The sequence below is a fragment of the Apus apus genome, chromosome 1 (genome assembly GCF_020740795.1).
Source record: "Apus apus isolate bApuApu2 chromosome 1, bApuApu2.pri.cur, whole genome shotgun sequence".
In the NCBI taxonomy this organism is placed as follows: domain Eukaryota; kingdom Metazoa; phylum Chordata; class Aves; order Apodiformes; family Apodidae; genus Apus; species Apus apus.
In genome coordinates, this window is record NC_067282.1 from 181,816,974 (window position 1) to 181,837,116 (window position 20,143).

At 38.7% G+C, this 20,143-nt stretch overlaps 1 protein-coding gene across 5 annotated transcripts in view; it reads right to left on the reverse strand.

Moving 5' to 3' along the window:
* Positions 1-20,143, reverse strand: part of TSPAN12 (tetraspanin 12) — a 50,699-nt gene that overhangs the window by 21,266 nt on the left and 9,290 nt on the right. For all 5 annotated transcript variants that reach the window (XM_051632278.1, XM_051632269.1, XM_051632261.1 and 2 more), the window contains exons 3-4: positions 16,269-16,351; positions 15,508-15,643 (exon numbers count right to left, since the gene is read on the reverse strand). In XM_051632278.1, the coding sequence (XP_051488238.1) occupies positions 15,508-15,643; positions 16,269-16,351 (219 nt within the window). The remainder of the gene's footprint in view (positions 1-15,507; positions 15,644-16,268; positions 16,352-20,143) is intronic.

The window sequence follows — 20,143 nt, forward strand, 5'->3', positions numbered from 1 at the left end:
TCTTCTGCAAGACTCACACGGATCATGGTAAAAGCGATAGGTCTAGGGATGGACCTGTGGCATTCTCTGGAAAACTGTTAATGTACAGTTCCTTGTAACATTTCATCAATTCACCAGCCTTAACATCTGAAACTTCCTCATTTTTGTCAGCATAAAGATAAAAAAGTTTCTGGTAGCAGTTGAAAACATAAAAACCAAATCCAAGATTTTATCCAGTTACGGAATATAGCCTGGGATAGAAAACTATTTAGCCAGATTCACTCATAAACCACCTCTGGGTTTGTCAAGAACTAAACACTGCTGACTCTAAACACATCTGGAAACATCAGGGCACCAGATAATCAAACCTGCTGAACTGAGAAAGCAAATCATCTGTCCATAAGGCAAAAGACAAAAAAAATGGCACAGAAAGTTCAGAAACATGAAAGTCTATTCTAGGCATTGAGCAATTGCAGGCACACCAAACCCAAACACAGGAACTTCAGTTTCACTCTGCTATTGAAGAGAAATATTATACTTCTCTCTAATGGTTTGCAAAAGAAATAACTCTTATAGAAGTTGTGTGGAGGGGAAAAAAACAAACAAACAACCCTCTAACGATTATTTATTACCTCTTAATTTCCATCTTTTAAACACAGAAATCATTACTGGCTTCAATGCTTATTCCTTGTGCCCAACTCAATTCCCACAGGAGTGGGAATGCTAAATGCATCTTCTTGCATTTACACACTTCTGTTTACCAGAAATAAGGACTTGGTTTTGAAGCAAAGCTTAATATTTTTTCCTATGCGCTGAGTGGCTAAATTTGTAAAGGAGGCCAACTCACCAAGGAACACCACTGTGCATTATACTCAAAACTGTGCCAGCAGATCACTGATACTACCTTCTATAGCACACCTCCCTCAGAGCACTCTTAGCCGTTGCTGAGATATTTTCTACTGGTTTTTACCTTTTTTTTTTTTCTTTCTCTTTGGTTGTTGTGGGTTTTTGTTGTGTTTTTTTTGAGGGGGTTAGGACATGGAGAGGGTAGGATAGGGAAGGCACAGAAGGGAGCAAGCAGTTTTGCAAAGGTATCTGCACGTTATCATAAAATAAAAACATGTACAAGCAGTAATGCAAAGCCATGATCACCTCAAGAACTAGACATCTTTTGAGGGTCAAATCGTGTAGACTTCACGTTTCTCTTTTTTAGACAATTGGTAATCATTATCATTCTCTCTGCAGCTAGACTATGCAAATCCCTGAGAAAACTGAACTGGTGCCTTCATCCTGTTACAGCAGAGTCAGTTTCACTAAAGGATTTCCTCCAGCAAAGCTGTGAAATAGCTAAAATGTTGCTTCCTTGAGAGAGTTTGAATGTCTGAAATACTGGTAGAAAACATCCTTTTGAGACTAACAAATCAATGTGAAAATATTTGACAAGTGAATAAAAAAAAAAATAAGGCACTAGGCATTTACAGCTCCTCACACTAAATCACAGACACGCGTGTGACCAAGATTCTAGACTGCAGCATCCCTGCAGTGTCAAATGGATGTTGCCAATTAGGGGCTGGTTCTCCTGCAACGTCTTTGTTAAGCTTGCTCACCACCACTGGCAGCAGGGGAGGAAGGCAGGCAGCAGCTTCCCAACAGAAGCATCTCCTCTAATGCCTGGAACCTTACACAAGCAATGAACAGGTATGTGTGAGCGGCTTCATCCCCAGAGCACAGAACTGCATCACTGCAACTGCCTGCGGGTGCTTAAACAACTGTATTTTTCCAGTACATCAGTCCTGAAACAGAGGTGAAGGAACTGGGGACTCTGGGGTTAAGGAGAATCCTGTTCCCCCTCCTTGGGGAAGAGGAAGAGAGGAAACAGGAAAGAAGTGGGAACAGAAACCAAGTGATTACTGTGAAAACCACTCTCAGGTATAGAAAAGACAGAGGAATGAAGGGAAGTCCAAGGAAAGATACAAAAAGATTCCCTACGTAATCACCAGTTCTGCTGGAATACTCTTGATGTGATACATGAGTAAAAGTGACCGCAGCTGACATCCTCATCCTGCCCTGAAACCTGTGATACAAAAACCACACACAGCAACAGCACAGCAACCTACCACAAATGAATACTACTTAGTGCAGAGACACTGTCAGCTACTACAAACAGCTTCCAGAGAGGCATTACTCTTGTGCAAAGCCCAGTAAGTCCACTTCTACAAGGAATCAATATGCAAGACAGAAAGGACAGCAGAATAGTAGAACATATTTAATGGAAACCAAATAAAGATTAAATTTCACCACATAAGGGAGGTAGTCATCAAATAAATAATCAAAGACAGAAAAGAATAAACCAAAAATGAGGACTAGCATTGAAGTAATAGTTTTTGTGCTTATTCAGATAGCTATCTGCATAAAGGCTATCAGAACCTGACAATACATGGTATTTTAAAATATACATTAGAAATCAAAGTAATTCAAAACTATTTTTAGAAAGATCTGTAAGGACTGTTTAATAGGATCAGAAGTTTTAGTCTGCGTAGAATTCCTGGCACTCTGTATGTGGGTAAGCTCCATATATGCCAGTGCTCCATATGTGGAACATAAATTCTCTGGCATATGCCAAAAATATTATTTTATTTCTCCATTTAAAGCTAAAAACTTAAGTACAAAATTAATTTATCCTAATTAAATTATTACAGGTTTTCTGCTATTGTATTTTTTCTACCAAACTAAGCAAATGATCACCCACACGGAACACATTACAGGAACACATTTCTTTCTTGATCATCTCAACCATTTAGATACAAACACAAATAAAAATAGCAGATGCAAGCAAAAAATCACTATTACTGAATCTAAGATATTTTGCATGTTTGAAAGGTGTTTGTTTCAAAAATTCCAATTCTGTCCAGAGAGTAACAGTGAACACATACATGAAGAGCCTCTCAATATAAAATCTCTGCCTCGTGGCTTTCTCTCTTGCAGAGAATAGGCATTTTTTTTGTTGCAATTGTGGGCAACTTCAGGGAACGATATAAAGCATTAAGCGCAGTATGTTTTTTTGCAGAGATGTAATAAAAAACTCTTAGTGTAGTTCTAGAGGTTTTTTTGTCTTGAATTTGCCACACAATTCCTGCTATTAACCACTTAATAATATAATTTGTCTATGCCTTTCAGGCAACAAGTGAAAAGAGATGGTGAAAAATAACCTTCTATTTCGGTTACTAACACAGTAAAAGGATGGTGGAAAAACTGAGACTTCTGAAAACTCAGTAGCTGGACAGTGTTCATACAAAATTTTCTCCTCCCACTCCAATCCCCATTTAAAATCCCCTTCTCCAAATTATTTTCAAGAACACATTTTTTCAGAGACTTTTTGACACTAGAAACATTAAATTCTAATTACATTTAGGAAACAAAAGCTAGAGTTAAAGCTCTAGTGTCCTGCAGTAGCTTCCTTCATGTTGCCTTGGCTATTGCACTGAATATCCAGTGCTCTAGTATCAACCACTCTGATAATCCCACTGGCACAGATATAAAAAACACATGAATGCTCTCTGAGGATACCCTTCCAAGCTCTAAAGTAAGCATTACACCAGAAATTAAGCTAAGAGCAGGAATCCTCATAGAGATTTGATGACTTAGTGGGCTTGGTGACCAATGAGTTACTACAGCCCTCTGGTGCCAAGCAGTCCAGGCAGGTAAGGGTAGCAGTACAACAAAGCCATGCACACCCAACTTTGTTCTCGCAGTGGTACCATATGGGAGTTTTTACTCTGCCACAGATGGGTTCAATAATTTTTTGCTAATGACCAACAGAATCATAGAATCATTTAGGTTGGAAAACACCTTTAAGATATCCAGTCTGACTGTAGGTGTAACACTGCCCACCACTAAATCATGTCCTTAAGCCCCACATCTCATGTCTTCTAAGTACCTCCAGGGATGGTGACTCAATCACTTTCCCATGGAATGCCTCATCAGCATTCAGCTCCTATAATATGTAAAGTCAGCAGGCTGTTAGCCCCCACACAAGGAAAATCAAAGACCTGAATATGTCCCTTGTCATACTCTCTTGATCCCACTTGTACCAAATGTGATACGATCACTTTGCAGTTTGAAGTGTGATTGGAAGCAAGAGTCGAGACAACTTGTGAAAACATGAACTGAGACAGGGTTCCCTGGCATCAGAACCAGAAAGGCAAAAGAGTGGCTTAATTTGTCTTTTTCGTCTCTCAAAACTTTTGGTTTGTATGCTCCACGATGCTCCTGTTACTGGGATAATGACCCTATTTCACCTGTTTTGACAGCTTCCTTTTTAACCACTGTGATCCAAAAAAATGTGAAGACACTTCACAGCCTACTAAATTCATCCCAAGAGAACAAATATATTGCATCAAACAACATACTCAAAATATTGGCAGCTTCTTAAGCTCACTTCTAGACAGTGAGAAAGCAAGGGAGCATCCTGGATACGAAAGCAAATGACAATGGCAGGCAGGGGTTGCAACACGGTGAAAAAAAGTGAGAGCGCAAGGGGGTGTTGCAGCTTTTGGAGAATGTGGTCTACAAGACCACATAAATCCTTCAATTTTTGAGCAAATATCCCTTTCTTTGAAGGATCAGTGTACTTATTAATGAATCATCATTCATGTGCTCTGTGTTTCATTTAATAAACATCTTTTTTCAAGCTCTACTGCTCTCCTCCCAAGCATTTTTCTCTTCTTCCAGAAGATGTAAAACGTTTTTATTTTCTCCCTCAGACTCAAGAAAAACTACAACCCCTTATGTTAGAGCAAATGAAGAGTAGCTGATGAGCAAGTTCTGTCTCCTCAGACTTGCTGTCTGGTGTCACACCAACTTCTTGGGCAACGTGGTCCATGTGTCAAGAGAGGCAAGGAAAGCACTGGGAGGGAAGGGCAAAGGCTGGAGAGGATTCCAAGGGTAAGGCAGCTGCAGCATGAAACATTTTTGGAATCTCTAAAAGATCACAGTATGTGGTATGTAAAACGCCAGAAGTTTTAAGAGTGTTGTGCATTTCCCAATGGCTAACAGCCTGAGAGCATCAGCCGTGTTCTTCTGAGACGCAAGCCATCCAGACATCTGTCTGCACCCTGAGAAACATCAGATGACCACCACCGCTGGATCACCAACAGGAACCAGCCTCTTTATGTGCAAAACCTAATACAAAGTCCTTCCTCCCACACTAAGTTACAAGCCATGGTTCCCTTTACTTTTGTTACAGTTTAAAAACTGTCGAGGTTACTTTAATGATTATTCCAACAATACTTCTTAAAAATAGTGCAACGCTCATTAAATGGAGTCGGACAAGCTGGACAAAAAACTGAAATCCTCTGTTTATCCACTCCAGCAGCACAAACTTTCCCCTGCCCCCCTTCCTCCCTCCCCAGCTCCTTCAGACCTGCCCTGAAGGGATTAACAGTCCATTTCTCATTCTGATTGAGAATTTGGTTCACTTGCTTGACAACACAGAAATTTGTGAGAGACGCAATCACAAATCAACAAGGAAATGGGCTGAAACCACCAACTTACGACTTTAGCTACTGAATGCCACACAGTTCTTCAGAATGAATACATTTCATACCAAATGTCAAATATCTCTATTATTCCAGATTTTGGTTTCCCAGATCACCAAATCTTGTCAATCTGTACTCATCTTAAAGCCTGTGCCCTTTATAAAGTTCAAGTTTTACAGAAACAATTATAACTTTTCTCAAAACCTTTATAACTAATTTTCTGTATAGAAGCAACTTTTAAAAATGAAAATCAAAGGTTTCCTTTTCTATGGTACCTGCCCAAGTTCTTTTGATTGACCCAGCTACTTTTTTAAAAACTAAACAAAATTATTTATGAATAATTAGAAGTTTGTTCACAGCCTCAATTCTTCTATAAGATACTGATGATCTGGTTTCAATTTTCACTTTAACAGCTAATGTTTGCTTACATAAGGGAACAAGTATTACTTCAGAAATAAGCAAATGCACACTTAAGAAAATTATTAGGATTTATTTGCCCAAGACTTAATTATCTCAAATCAATGAACTTCAAGAAATAATGGTCATTGCAAAGTCATGGCAAAGTACTGAACAGGACACAGGTAAAGACAGATGTCAGACCATGATTTCCTCAGGGCTTACAATATTCCCTTCCCCCTCCTTCTCCCCTTATTTCAAAACAGTGCACCCTTCATTTCTCTAAACCCTCTTTATTTTCTACCAAGGAAATTCAACACCATAAAAATGCTACTTCAGTCAAGAAAATTCTTTGTCCTTGTAAAACAGACCAATTCAGTGCCGATAAAACACAATAACTTTGCCTCAGCATGCCCCCTGACACTTCAAATATTCACCATTTTGAGTGAAAAAGTGCTCTTAGATTTAAAACCCATAAACCAGCCCCTGTGCACACAGCAAAATATCTCTGTGGTTAATTAGTCAGAAGGGCAAGATCAGGCAAGAAAAAGAGATTAATTTACCTGACAGGACTCCACACTCAGCTTGTGGCAACAAGAATGCAGTTGAACCACAGTGTTAAGGTATGCCTCACCAGTGAGGCTGGGCTCTGTTTCAGACAAGACACAGAGGTTTGGCTGGACTCTGTGGATCAGTTTACTCATTTACTCCCTCCTTGCTCTCAGGGACTCTCCTGATCCCTCTTTCAGCAGAGGAAAAAAAGCAGTAAGAGGAGAGAAGCTAGGAAGGACAGAAGGGAAAAAAGCACTACAGCAGCCAGACCACATGTCATGTCAGCAGCTTCCCATTTTCTTTAAATATCTGCAGGGTGGGTGTCAAGAAGGAATGGCCAATCTCTTTTCAGTCATGCCCTGTGATAGGACGAGGGGCAATGGATGCAAGCTAGAGCACAAAAAGTTCCACCTCAACATGAGGAAGACTTCTTTACTGTAAGGGTTGCAGAGCACTGGAACAGGCTTCCCCAGAGAGGCTGTGGAGTGTCTTTCTCTAAAGACTTTCAAGACTCAACTGTATGCATTTCTGAGTGACCTGCCCTAGATTCTGGGGTGGTCCTGCTCTGGCAGGGGGAGTTGGACTCAATCTCCAGAGGTCCCTTCCAACCCCTAACATTCTGTGATCCTCTTCCCAGTCAAGACACAACATTCCTTATTCCCATCCTAGTGTCATTCCCAGATCCCTAGTCTCAACCCCAGTCCCTTGAACCTACTGCTATATCAGTCCTTTTTTTTTCAATAGCTTCCTCGTACTCACTTCTGTCATTCCACTTCATCAACCTTTCCATTACTACCTTCCCTCCTATGTTCACCAAAGTATCCCTACAGAGCCCTTTTCAGCTCTGGCACTATTTCAATTTTTTCTACTACTCTGAGCATCCATGGCTTTCCAGAACTTGGCTGGAGGAAGCAATATTAACAGTGTAACAAGTGGGAATGGGGGAAAATTGGAAAAAAGGAAGATAAAAGGAACAAGGCTAGCTTCAAAAGCTTTGCATCCTGGAAACAGACATGGTGACGCCCAGTAAAACTAATACTCAAGACATACATCCCCAAGAGCAGGCAAAGTTGTCATTCCCAACAGGTGAGCATGTAGTGAAAAGTTTCATGTTGAAAACATACTGAAACCATAAAATGGATACTGTCAACATATGTTTACCTTTTACTTTAGCAATCTACCTTTTTTCAAAAACATGAGCAAGTGGCTTTTCACTATTGCAGACATACACACAAAACCTATCATTTTAATCTATGGTATCACAACCACACTGTCCAACCTTGCTGTCATAAGTCAAAGACATTTCCCTGAATAGCCCTCAAGGGGCTGCACAGTTCTTGTTACTTTGAGCGCCAAATAGTACTAGTACTGTGCCAACTCTGCCCTGGTATAACATGGCTGTACATTCCAGGCAGCTGCTAAGTGTCAGGGCAAGGGAAGCAGATCATGACTGTGAGCACAGCAAACATTTGGGTTTAAGCCAAGCATTCACAAGAAGACCTGAACACTCCCACCATCTCAATTCCTGTCGTGCTCCTCCACCCCAACACTCTTCCCTCCATGCTGCTCAAATACGCAGCTGCTCATCTGCTGTTTGTTCAGCAGGCAGCACCCTTCATCTCTGAATGCCTCTGAACACCAGGCAATTTGTGTGTCTCTCATCTGCAAGTTCCCTCTCCTAATTAAGAAAATTAGGCACCCTTTCAAAGCAGTTGCCTTTGAAAAAGTCTTTTAAGTACATACACAGTGCTGTAAATTTAGGTTGGAGAAGACAAGGCCAGCAAAATGCACCCCATGCTTAGGCAAGCAGACAGAGAGGTTGGCACTGGATACCAGGATCAACACAGTCCACTGCACTGTGCTGTAATACCTGTAGAAAGCACTCCCACCTGCAAAGTCCAACTTTGCTCTGTGGTGACACTGTGGCATCACCAACGCTGATTTCAAAATGCAACATTTGATTTAAACCTTAAAAACCCTGATATGAACAGGAAAGAATAATAACCTCCAACCCACTTCAAGGCAAAAAGATGTCTAACAATGATTAGTACAGGCATGCTCTCAAGCAGTTCACCTTTGAAGTTTAGAAATATGTAAAGGAAAAAAAATGCTCTATATTTATTTTCTTGACAAAGTTGCTAATATCTGAAACTACTAAGATAAAATAAAAATTGGTGACCTTTAAGTGTATTTTCTCTCACAAGTGGAATGTCAAACATGCAGCATTTAAAAATACAAGCTCAATGTCCTTCCCCTTACTTTGCCACTGACTATCTGAATTTAAGTTTTAGCACAGTACCAGCTTCTCATCAAACGTGTACTACAGTATTACAAACCCACTTAAATATGTCTTTAGACAAGGCAGATCAACCTGTCTTGTCAATCTGTTTTCCTTCTGCTCACACTACATCTGTAAATAAGCGGCTAAAAAAAGGCACAAAATGTGAAAATTAGCTCAGTCTTTGTCCTGTTTAATTCTAAAATGCACATGTTTACACCAAGTGTATTTGTAAGTTATTTCTTTCTTTTCAATGCCTGGTAGTTAAATAATGAAGTAATACTTCTGCTTAGTAAATAACTCCAGTGCCAAATGTTAGTACAAGGTATTGGAGCAGCTGTGACTGTGGTAACAGTCCACATGGGTCAGACAAATATCCTGCACTGTTACAGAACAAATAACCAATACTATGTATTATTGAAGAAATACATGCTGCCACAAAAAATATAATTATCACTAAACTCTCATACTAATTCATGCCAACTGTAGCCACAAGTACTGCCAAATAGTCGGTGCTATGGTACTGCAGAGCAGTTAATATTTCACACAGAGTAGGAAGACATTAGCAGTTACTGTATCTTGCAACATAGCAGATGTCCAAATTTTATCCTCCCTACTACCTCTGTATCCACATGGACTGAAATGGATGTATGGGTACAGAAGAATCTGCCCCATGATTAGTGGTTCCCTGTCATGTTTCAGATGGACTTTACAGAAACCACTTTGACCAATACTGCATTTACCTGGCTGAGAACTACTGACATAGAACAGTCACATTCGTATTATGGTTGTCATGTCTCCATCTTACCTTTTCAACTAAAATACAGTATCATTTCATTTTTTCTCTTTATGAAATATGTTTTTGAAGAAAATATCAGTTTAGTTTAGTGACAGTTTCTCAGGTTGTGTTTCAACTCAATTAACAGACAATTTAGTCTGTCAGTTTCCAATCTATAACCCTCTTCTGCCATAAACGAACAAGCTGTTTGACCACACACCAACAGTCTAACAACATTTAGTTCTGAGGAATATTTCTCTGCCAAATTTATGTAAAAAATCAGTAACAGGATTTGTCCTTTTGACCATCAAGTATTTCTAATGGATTTTCCCTTTGTGAAAACACATGCAGACAAGTTTAAACTTGAGCTGTTTGAATGCTATAATTACAGAAAACTCATAAACGCCAGAATTTACAATGAAAACTCCACCCAGGAAAATATCTTCCAGTGGGATTTTCATTAAGCTCTTCTTGTCAAGCAACAAAGTTTACTCTTGTTGTCTTAATAAAAAAAGAACTTAAAAATAAATGTGCACACCCTTATGGTTACTATTCTTTAAAAATATATGTATGTGTGGTTTAGGTTTGGGGTTTTTTAGGCTATGTGCACAACAGACTTTAAAAACAATCCAAAACGTACAGAGCTGAAGAAGAGGCAAAGGATACTTCTGGATTTGAAAAACAAAACAAAACAAGCTAAAGAATCCTGTTTGAAAAACCATGACAAGCACCATAGAACCTGGACTCTAGTTGCTCATCCTTGGACTTTTTATACATTAGAAGTTAGTGACTTGGAGTAGTCCAGATCTTCCCATTTAGGCTGGCATCACAGCCAACTTCTCAAAGTGAAAAATGAGCCAGAAAATCAATCTCACTTCCAAAACTCTTGAACGAGCAACTCAGCTTTTCTCAGATCTCCCCTAAAAATAACAGTGCACAACTTGCCAACACCTTGGCTTGACCAGCCTGCCACTGAATGAGCAACAAAACAACTCCTTAATAAATAAGCATGTTTGGTGTAACCATATTACAGGGCTGTAATGACAAGTAGAAAGGTGCCCTCCCATATGTCATGCCAGGCTGAGCAGAAGGACATTCAATGAACCTCACTCAGAGCTCCACTTACAGAGGTTCAGTTTACATGCTGGTCACAACAGGAGTCAAACTGGAAGGTGTTTCTGGTTTCCTAACATATTCCTCTCCATAAACCAGAATGCTCTTACGGAAAGTTTACAAGAAAAGTAAGAAGAAAGAAGAAAATAAAGACTTCAGTACTTAACAAAAATTCCCTCTAAAGTTGTGTGGCTGATATTATAGAAACACCTACTTCTATTGGTTTGGCTCAATACTCTTTCTAAAGCTGTATCATTTTTTAAGCATATAGATGGAACCGAAATTATGTAAGTTGGCCTAATTTTGCATTGTCAGATGCATTGGATTTGCCTGTTAAAGAAGCATTCTACTTAGAAGAAAATTACCGTAAACTTAAAACTTACTTGGTCAATATAGTTTTATTTTAGAAAGGGCATCCTTTCTAAAGGCAATCTTCTAGATACAAAATACAGTTAGGGATTTAATTTCTTCTGCACCTCTGAAAAATTCTCATGATAGGTTCTAAGAAAATACAGAAGGAGGATTTAATTTGACTTAACACACAAGGCTTTGTAAGTTAAGTTAAGCATCTGATAAGAATTTCTAAGTGGATCATACATTATTTTAAAAGAAACCAGAAAGGACTGAAGAATTCATGTTACACTGTCACATATTGATTGGCAACTGAACCATATCAGTTTAGTAAAAAGAGCACTTGCAAAGCAAAACCACACTTTTAAGATCCAAATATAATTTTTCTGCCCCTTTTTTGTTTAATATGTTACAATAGAGCTTGAATCCATTCTAAATCTTTACCTAACAGCTTCTCACTATACTTTATCTTACATTAAGCAGAGAAGAAGTGCACAGCTCAAATCCTCTAGGAACTAATTTCAAGTTAAAGGCATGTTGTCTTCTCCAGAAATCATGCCCTCTGAAGATATCCTTTCTCTTTTTCCTCTAGATCAGAAACCTCTTGGGTCTTCATCCCCTGAGATGCGCTGTAAGTCATAGGTGACAGAACAGGCCTACACATGGAGAACATGCTCTCATGTAAGGTCTTTGGAGGCCATGTCTGGGACCCCATGTCATGCAGTTGGAAAGGAACTAAATTGAGCCACGATGGAAATGTGAGAGGGTGACCCCAGCTGCAGCAGAACACAAGGCAGGGCCCAAGTGTGAGTGAGTATCTCACACTGGACATGCGACACTTCGCAACTCTCAGGCACTCTCTTCCCATGATGCTTACTCTACCGTGTTCACAGCGTATTTTTAGACTCCTAAGGATTAAGAAATACACACGTTGTACTTCATAGTTCTGAATCAAAATGACCTGTTGTACTCATCATTACATCTTACTTTATTTCATTAAAGCCATAGAGTTTAGGTTTTTGTGTCATTCAGGGTTTTTTTACATTTGTCAAACTTTGTTCCACATTATAGTCCTTCAAATACTGTGGGTATTAAGTACCCTGATGGACAAAAAAAATACTCATTTTTCATATGGACAACAAACCTACCTATCTTAGGTGATTAATCTCAACACTTAAATTACCAAAATAGAGCACGAGAACCTCGTAACAATTTTGAAGAAATTTTCCACACCTGAAGAATCGACTTTTACATAAGGACACTGGCCATTCAGAACCCAGAACAAAAATACATTACAGTCACTTAAGGTACATATGGGCTCTTTATGCCCACAGGACAATATATTCCTGAAGCAATTAAAAATAAATTATCACAGCTTTAAAATGCTGGTTCCACAAATAATCCACAGCCTGCACCTCAGATGACTGAGGTATTATATTTTCTTACTATTAAATGCAATAAACATTAGTTTAATATATATTTATGCCCCATGCAAAGTTGAGAAGGCTTCAAAGCATTTAATTGCAAGAAACAGTTTCAAAAACTAATTAAAATAATTATGTATTCAGGTGTATTAAAAATATCTAACACCATAGTATGTATTTTTATGGTCCTTATGCTTTATTAGATTTTCCAAAAATCCAATTAACAACATTAGCACTAGCAATTAGCATGCTGCCAGGAACGTCAAGATTTATATCCAAATATCTCTGCATGCCATCATTATGGCTGTTCATGTACTTCAAAATGAAGATTAAAAGCACGATTGAAGAGGTTGTTAATGTTTTACATGAAGTTTCTTTTCTTTTAGTTCATCTGGTTGTACAAAAGCTCATTCTGTTGATCCATCACTTTTTCGATTGGTCTGATGAATGAAGCGTTCACTTAGGTCTGTGTACTTCTGTAGTATAACATGACTGCATTCATTTAACGATTAATCAAAGACAATGACATGCTTAGGAAGATAGCATTTAGTTTTGCTTATCAGTTTGCTTAGCAAGAGCAAATTCTCAGGCTCCTGAAAATGAAATATTGCAACTTGAAATTATAGAAATGTCTTGTTTTGATTTAGTGCAATTTAACTGCCTAAACACACTTTCAATAAATTATTTCCAGATGGCATTAAAAGATAGAAAGCATTTCTTCTTTCACTGGCAGTTTAAATAAACTGAAGGCCGTAACAAGGTTAAACTGTAGATTCTGTTTAATTAGTTGTGATTTTTTGTTTTCAAGGCTTGTACTGAAAACAAGAACTTTTTTTTTTTTTTCAGATACTGGGTAACATTGCTCTTCCATAATATAGTTGGTTTTGGCTTTTAATTAATTTTAATTCACATTAAATACCATCACCACCATAAATTAAAAACATTTTATGACAAAAAACTACTAACCTTACTATAAAACCTAAGGGCTTATAAAGTTTAGTATCGTTTAATACTTTCACTACGTATATAAAAATATGTTCAAAGCCCTTTTAATGTATGTAAGAAAGATTACTAGATAAACAGTTACATGCCAAGAACTTACATTAATTAATTATTTTTATGTAAGTGATCATCACTAAGTAAAATGTGTCTTAGAACTTGTTCCCATTGACTTTAACATTGCAAGTTTGAGATCTAGAAATAAAAAATGCATTACTATTATATCACTATGAAGTATTAAGTTTTAAATGAGAGATTTTCCTAACTACATAGCTCTGAAAGAACAATCTTCATATTGTATAAATATCCAAAAGGAGAAACAGCACTTGTCCTCTCACAACTGAGAAACACTTCTGCTGCAGACCCTCAGGTGGAAATTTCAAATAAAGCTTACTCCCAACCTCTCAAATAAAAGAAGACATTTTAAAACAAAACTTCAGTATGGTTTTATAAGTGTTTTAGCTGCACTTAGACTATTTTCTATTAGATAAAAGCAAAAGTTGCATAAATTGCAGTCAACTTCTCACTTCTTTTTGGGTATTCTGTGCAAAATTTGTGAGGTGTAGGTCATATAGTAAAGCCTGCACAGATCCACAAGGAAAACACAACCATATGGACTTTGGGAGAACCCAACACACACTGCAATGAAAAAACAGCAGAAACCCAACTCTACTTGGATAAGACATCTGAATATTCTCAAGAGCTGAAGAATTTTAGATGTCCACTTTCTCCTACTGCAATGACAGTAGTCAAGTTCATTGCACTTACAGACTGCTCGGAACCCTGCTCATCCTCACATGAGAATAAGTCATACGAAGAGTGGCTGATGGAACTAGGGATGTTTAGCTTGGAGAAGAGGAGGCTGAGGGGAGACCTCATTGCCCTCTACAACTAGCTGAAAGGAAGTGAGCTGGTTTGGTTTGGCAGGACTCATGAAGGAGAGGTTTGTGGAGCACTCTCTCCCATGGGAGGGATCTCGTGGGGAAGCAGGGAAGAACTGCAGGGAATTTTTCTTCCTGAGAAGGAAGGAGCGGCAAGAACCACCAACCTGTGAACTGACTCTAAACCCCATCCCCTGTCCTGCTGGGGGGAAGGAGGGAGAGAAACCAGGAACAAAGTAATTTTGGTTGGACTCTGTGATCTCAAAGGTCCTTTCCAACCATTCATTGTTGTCCCAAAAACAGCTGACAACACCATGACTATTCTGTGATTCTGTGATTAAAAGACAACGCCCAACTCTGCAAAGGGCTACTGGCTAGGTTCTTAAGCAGTGTACAAGCACACAGCACTCCTTGATCTCAATTCTGCTAATGGTTCAAATATTTTTAAACCTTTAAAATTGGTATCAGTTTAATGGGCTTTCTGAGGCTTTTTTTGGTTGCCTGTTGGTATTTTTATTGTCTCCAAATTCACTGACTTCCAATTGAAGAAAAATACATTTGGCTACCTTGACAGTTGAAGCCTCATCACGGTTAAACTGTACACAGAGCCTTGTGCAAGAGAGACCTTTGCTTTTCAGCTGCTGATGGCTCAACAATAAGCCTCCAAACAAACTATAGAGTTGGCTACTTAGAATTTATTTTAAAACTTGCTCACAATCAAAAGCAACTGCAAAATTCCCAGGCACTAAGAGAAGGCAAAGCTTCTGAACGCACTCAGAATTAACTTTAATTAGCTACAAATGCTATTACTTTGCACACACAATCAACTGTGGGGATAAAGCAAAATCTAGGTTATTTAGCTATTTCACAGCCAAGAGCCAAAACGGTAGTATAAGGGTTTATTTCAGAGCAGACTCATGTTCCTATAATTACTGCTACTTAAGAGTTTGAGTTATTTTTCCCTTCAGCAACTCCTCTACTAAATGAAGCGGATTTTTGCAAATGAGACACTGCCTGTCTTTCAGTCACAGCATAATGCAGTCTGGGCAATAAATTCTTTCCTACTGTGTGCTTTGCAATTACAATTCCTCACCGATATCATAACTCAACACAGTAATAAAAAATAATCAGTATTTATCTAGTGCCTGTGGATTAAAACTTTTTCTAAACTGTTGAAAAAAAGAAAAAGTTAGCTGGTTTTAGAGGTTATGAAACGTACCCAGACAAGGAGTAACAGATTTCTTTTGACTGTTCCACAGTAGCCCAGCATTCCAACTATGATGAGGAAGCAGCAGACTGCAATCATGACCGGGTGGACCACAGGAAAGTAAGTCAAAATGACAGCCTCCTCCACCCTACAACCAATCAGAACCATAGTAAAAAAACCATAATCACACAAAAATGATCCAGAAGAAAAATGTCCTATAGCCACTGAAACGAAAATGGTGGATTAGCAGATGTTTTATTTCCAGTACCTTTCACAGAAATCTCTTCTACATGGTTTTAAAGTCAAATGCTGCATCTGAGTACCAGAAAGTAATGTATCATCTGAAATCTCTCTGGAGTGCAGGCAGTCTTCCTGTCCTGCACTTGTACCGTATGTAGCACAATGAGGCCCTGTTCCATCACTAGCGCTCATAAGCACTGTTGTAATAAAACTAACAGCATTCTTAAATCTCTAGCCTGAATAAACTATTGAAAACTAAACAATAATATAATATGGTTACATGTTGGCACAGGGCCAAAAATTGATCCCTGTCAGAAGAGAAAGGCACAAGAATAAAACAAGATGGAATTGATCACTTTCCCCTTATTCTAATTTCAACTGATGTCAGAAATGATTGCAAAAACACACCTTTCAACAAAAGAACAATTAGCTCAACTGAAAGCTTCTTAATTCTAAAAATCCTGATTAGAAAACTTGCCATATAAAAAACCATGATCACCCACACAGATTAACAGGTTTAAGGAAAGCTTTACCTTGTTTCTGCGGTTAAAGTGAGAACATTATTCAGGTAGTCTCTCATCCAAGCAGAAACACCTAATACGCTGATGGACATCAACTAAAAAGAAAAGATGAAGTTATTTATCATGCATTTAAAAAAAAGTCAAGATCATTCACAATTCAAGTAGAGGATCAATCATGAGTAATTCATCCATGCTTCCATTTATCTGAACAGCACACCATCTCCAAAACTGTACTCCTACATGCTTGGAGTTGGTTTGCTGCCCAAGTTTTAGGGAGCCAGTGACAACTACCTTGTCTTCCAGTACAGATAATTAATGCCTGGAATACCTTCTCAGAAAAGTGATGCCAATGCTGCCTCAAGTCCCATCACTGCACAACGTACCACAGAAACAAAAGGGAGGGTTTATGCTGCTAAAATCAGTAATTGTTCCATGGCCCACCAGTCTATATGAAAACACAAAGCCACTGCAAGATACACAGCCAATGAAGAATAATCCAAAGCCAGGTACAGGATACAACAGTACTCATACACTGACACATAGAAGAGGAAATTTATCTTGGGGTCAAATTTAGAAGAACATGATTCTCTCACTCATTCAGATAAAAAACACACCATGAGCACCAAACCTGTTTCCTGAACGGTAAACTTACTGTACTTCAATTATAAACCCCAGATAAACAAAGCATTTGGATACCTAACCTGCCAGGCACTTGAGAGGCATAAAGCCACTACACTTTCACTAGGACTGCTTCTACAGCAAGTAAACCCCAAGACCGAACCCACTTAGAACTGCCAGCACACACAGAAAAGATGAAGACTAGAATCTCCTCCTAGATATACTCCTTGACAATGACTATCTGCTTGGAAGAAAGCATCAGGCAAATATACTACATAGCAACCAAAAGCATTTTTCTAACACAAAGAGGGGTAAAGTAGACTGGAAGCAGACAGCTTTCCTTCACACGGTCAAAAAAACCAACAGGAAACATTTTTAACCCTCCACATCTCCCTGCAAGGCCTGCTGATACATACAGAAAAAGTGTTAGCTCATACTTCCACTCTGTTTATAGTGAAATCCTTATGATAAATTTGATTACTTTGCTTTATAGCAGTGGTGCTTATGAGTGAGAAGTGATACCAACATGAGCTAGCTCAGAATTACTCTAAAAACGTACACGTACAATGTCCAAAGCAAATTATTACTGAAAATGACCTGAAAGCCACAGTGCTGTGTCACACCAGACTCATGCCCATGAAAATCAGTAACACTCTCAAACTGGGATAGTGATATGACCCAGATGGAGAATAGACAAATACTCCAGAATTTCCTTTTGAACAAAGAGGTTGGCAGAAGAGCAACCCTGATAACTCAAGAAAGGAACTCAGCAACACAAAAGGTGTATTCTATGGCACATAATCTATAGAATAGAATCACAGAATCAGTGAGGTTGGAAGGGACCTTAAAGATCATCAAGTTCCAACCCCCCTGCCATGAGCAGGGAACCCTACCACTCGACCAGGTTGCACAAAACCTTGTCCAAATTGGCCTTAAAAACCTCCAGGGATGGGGCATCAACAACCTCCCTGGGCAACCTGTTCCAGTTCCTCACCACCCTTATAGGGAAGATTTTCTTCCTAATACCTAACCTAAATCTCCCCTCTCTCAGTTTAAAACCATTACCCCTTGTCCTATCAATATCTTCTCTGATGAAAAGCCCCTCCACAAGTTTCCTGTAGGTGCCTTTCAAGTACTGGAAGGCCACTATAAGGTCTCCCCAGAGACCTGGCAAGTGATTGGTAGCTCTTCGCTAGCAAAGCCAAGTGCTGGAAAAATTAATACCCCTTCTGGTCAGCAAAAGTGAGCCTCTGGGCAGGAACATGCTGCAAGATGAAAGATGGGTTTGCAACATCAAACTACCCTGTGTAATGACTGATGTTTAGTGATGAAAGTTTATTAAGCACTAATGTACACCCATCAGTTGCTTGCTCACTGGCTCCACAGCCCCTGAGGAATCACAAAAAGAACATGACACTAGCACAGACCTCCACCACTTCTTCCTTATGCCTCAGCATGCACATGTTCTGTCCTCTAAAAGCACTACCCTCCCTCAAGTGCCAACTGATATACAGGAGGCTCCAAGCACCCACTACTTCACATCATCTACAGTAGGGGCAGATCTTCAGTTAGCTGCACAGAAACTACACTAATATCAGTAGCACAATTCAGCCCACATGCTCAGTAGGCAGGAGCAACAACAACCACCTCGCTCAAAACCTTGATGTGTGTCCAAACCTACCAGCAAAGAACAGCAGTTGAATTGCTGCAATTCACCACAGTGTGATTTTCAAGGAGTCATGGGCAGGGACAAGGTCCTGACTACAGTTTTTGCTCATTAATCTGGAAGATGGAAAGACGGTAGCCTTAAAAAACTGGCAGCTCATACTTCAGCTCTTGTTTTGTAACTAATTTAGATGTAAAACAGAGTTAGAACTCTGCATCGAGCAATCAGACAAAAGGACACCAGTTTATGAGAAATAAAACTACCAAGATATTTTTGCCACATTAGCAGTTACATTGTTTCACCAAAAAGTTTTCATCCAGGCCTCACAGATGACAGCCAGTCTGCGGTGCTGTAAACATAATATGATAGTAGGCAGTAAAACATGTTCATTTGTTGCAGCTGGATGCACAAGTCACTATAGGTTTCATTCTGAACTATCACAGTATGTTACACAGCCATCAAGATGAAACTGAAGAGTTTACAGAACTGCCTGCTGTCATATTCTATTTTAAATATATTTGCATACTTATTAAACAAAGGTAATACATTTATTTTTATATATGAGAAATATGCAGATCACATAACAATATATTAAATTTTCAATCTAATTTATAACCAATTTTTAAATGCTACTAGACTTTTTTCTAAAAACTGAATTACAATATCCAACAATGGACTCAAACTATTTCCAAACATAGTTTTAATTGACTTTGGAACTCTTTCACATCAATTATGCATCAAAATGAAAATATTCAATAATCTTTTATTCTTTAACTATATATTTTAACCCTGTATTGTGACAGTCCTACTCATAATGTCTTTTAGGAAAAGAGAACCCAATTTTCAGTTAATAAATGAACACTGATTTCTATCTTTGAGGGAGCAAGACAAATTGCTGTTGCTATTTGTACACCTGTTTTAATTCTCTCATCACTTTTTTTTCACTCAAACATTCCAACACCTTAATGCTTGACAATGAAAGTTGCTATGCTCAAATTTATGAGAAGGGTGTTTTCTTTCATTATTAAATTGGAGGAAAGATTAAAAGTATCTTCCGTATTTAAAAAAACCACACACCACTCTTTTTATTGTAACAGGGTAAACAAATTCAGGCCATGCTCTGGTAATCATACAAAATGCTGACTAGAAGCGCTACAGAGCAACTCGCTTTGCAGAAAAAGATTTCCAGCTCAAATTATATTACTTATAAGACAACATTCATCAGAATACATCCTCTACTTTTAGTAAAGAAATAAACCTTGAGAAAAATTTCCAGTTTAAACTGATTTGGAAAACCTGAGCTGTGATTTAACAAACGGGGGGTGGGGGAGGTGTAAACAAGGGGGCGAGTGTTAAATCACTGCAAGGTCATGAACAGAGCATGTTGCAATGCCTTCACAGGATTTTCACAATTTTGTTCAATATTCAGACCACTGAACAAACATAGATGACTCAGATCCCTGGACAAACACAAAACTACATTTTTTTGGAAGGGAGGAGTGTAAGGGTGGGGGGAGAGCAGGACAAGGGGTCTTTTTTTGTTGCATTACCTGGCATAAGCATTGAAAGCATTTCGAGAAAGAAAGGTAGCCTACAAAAAAAG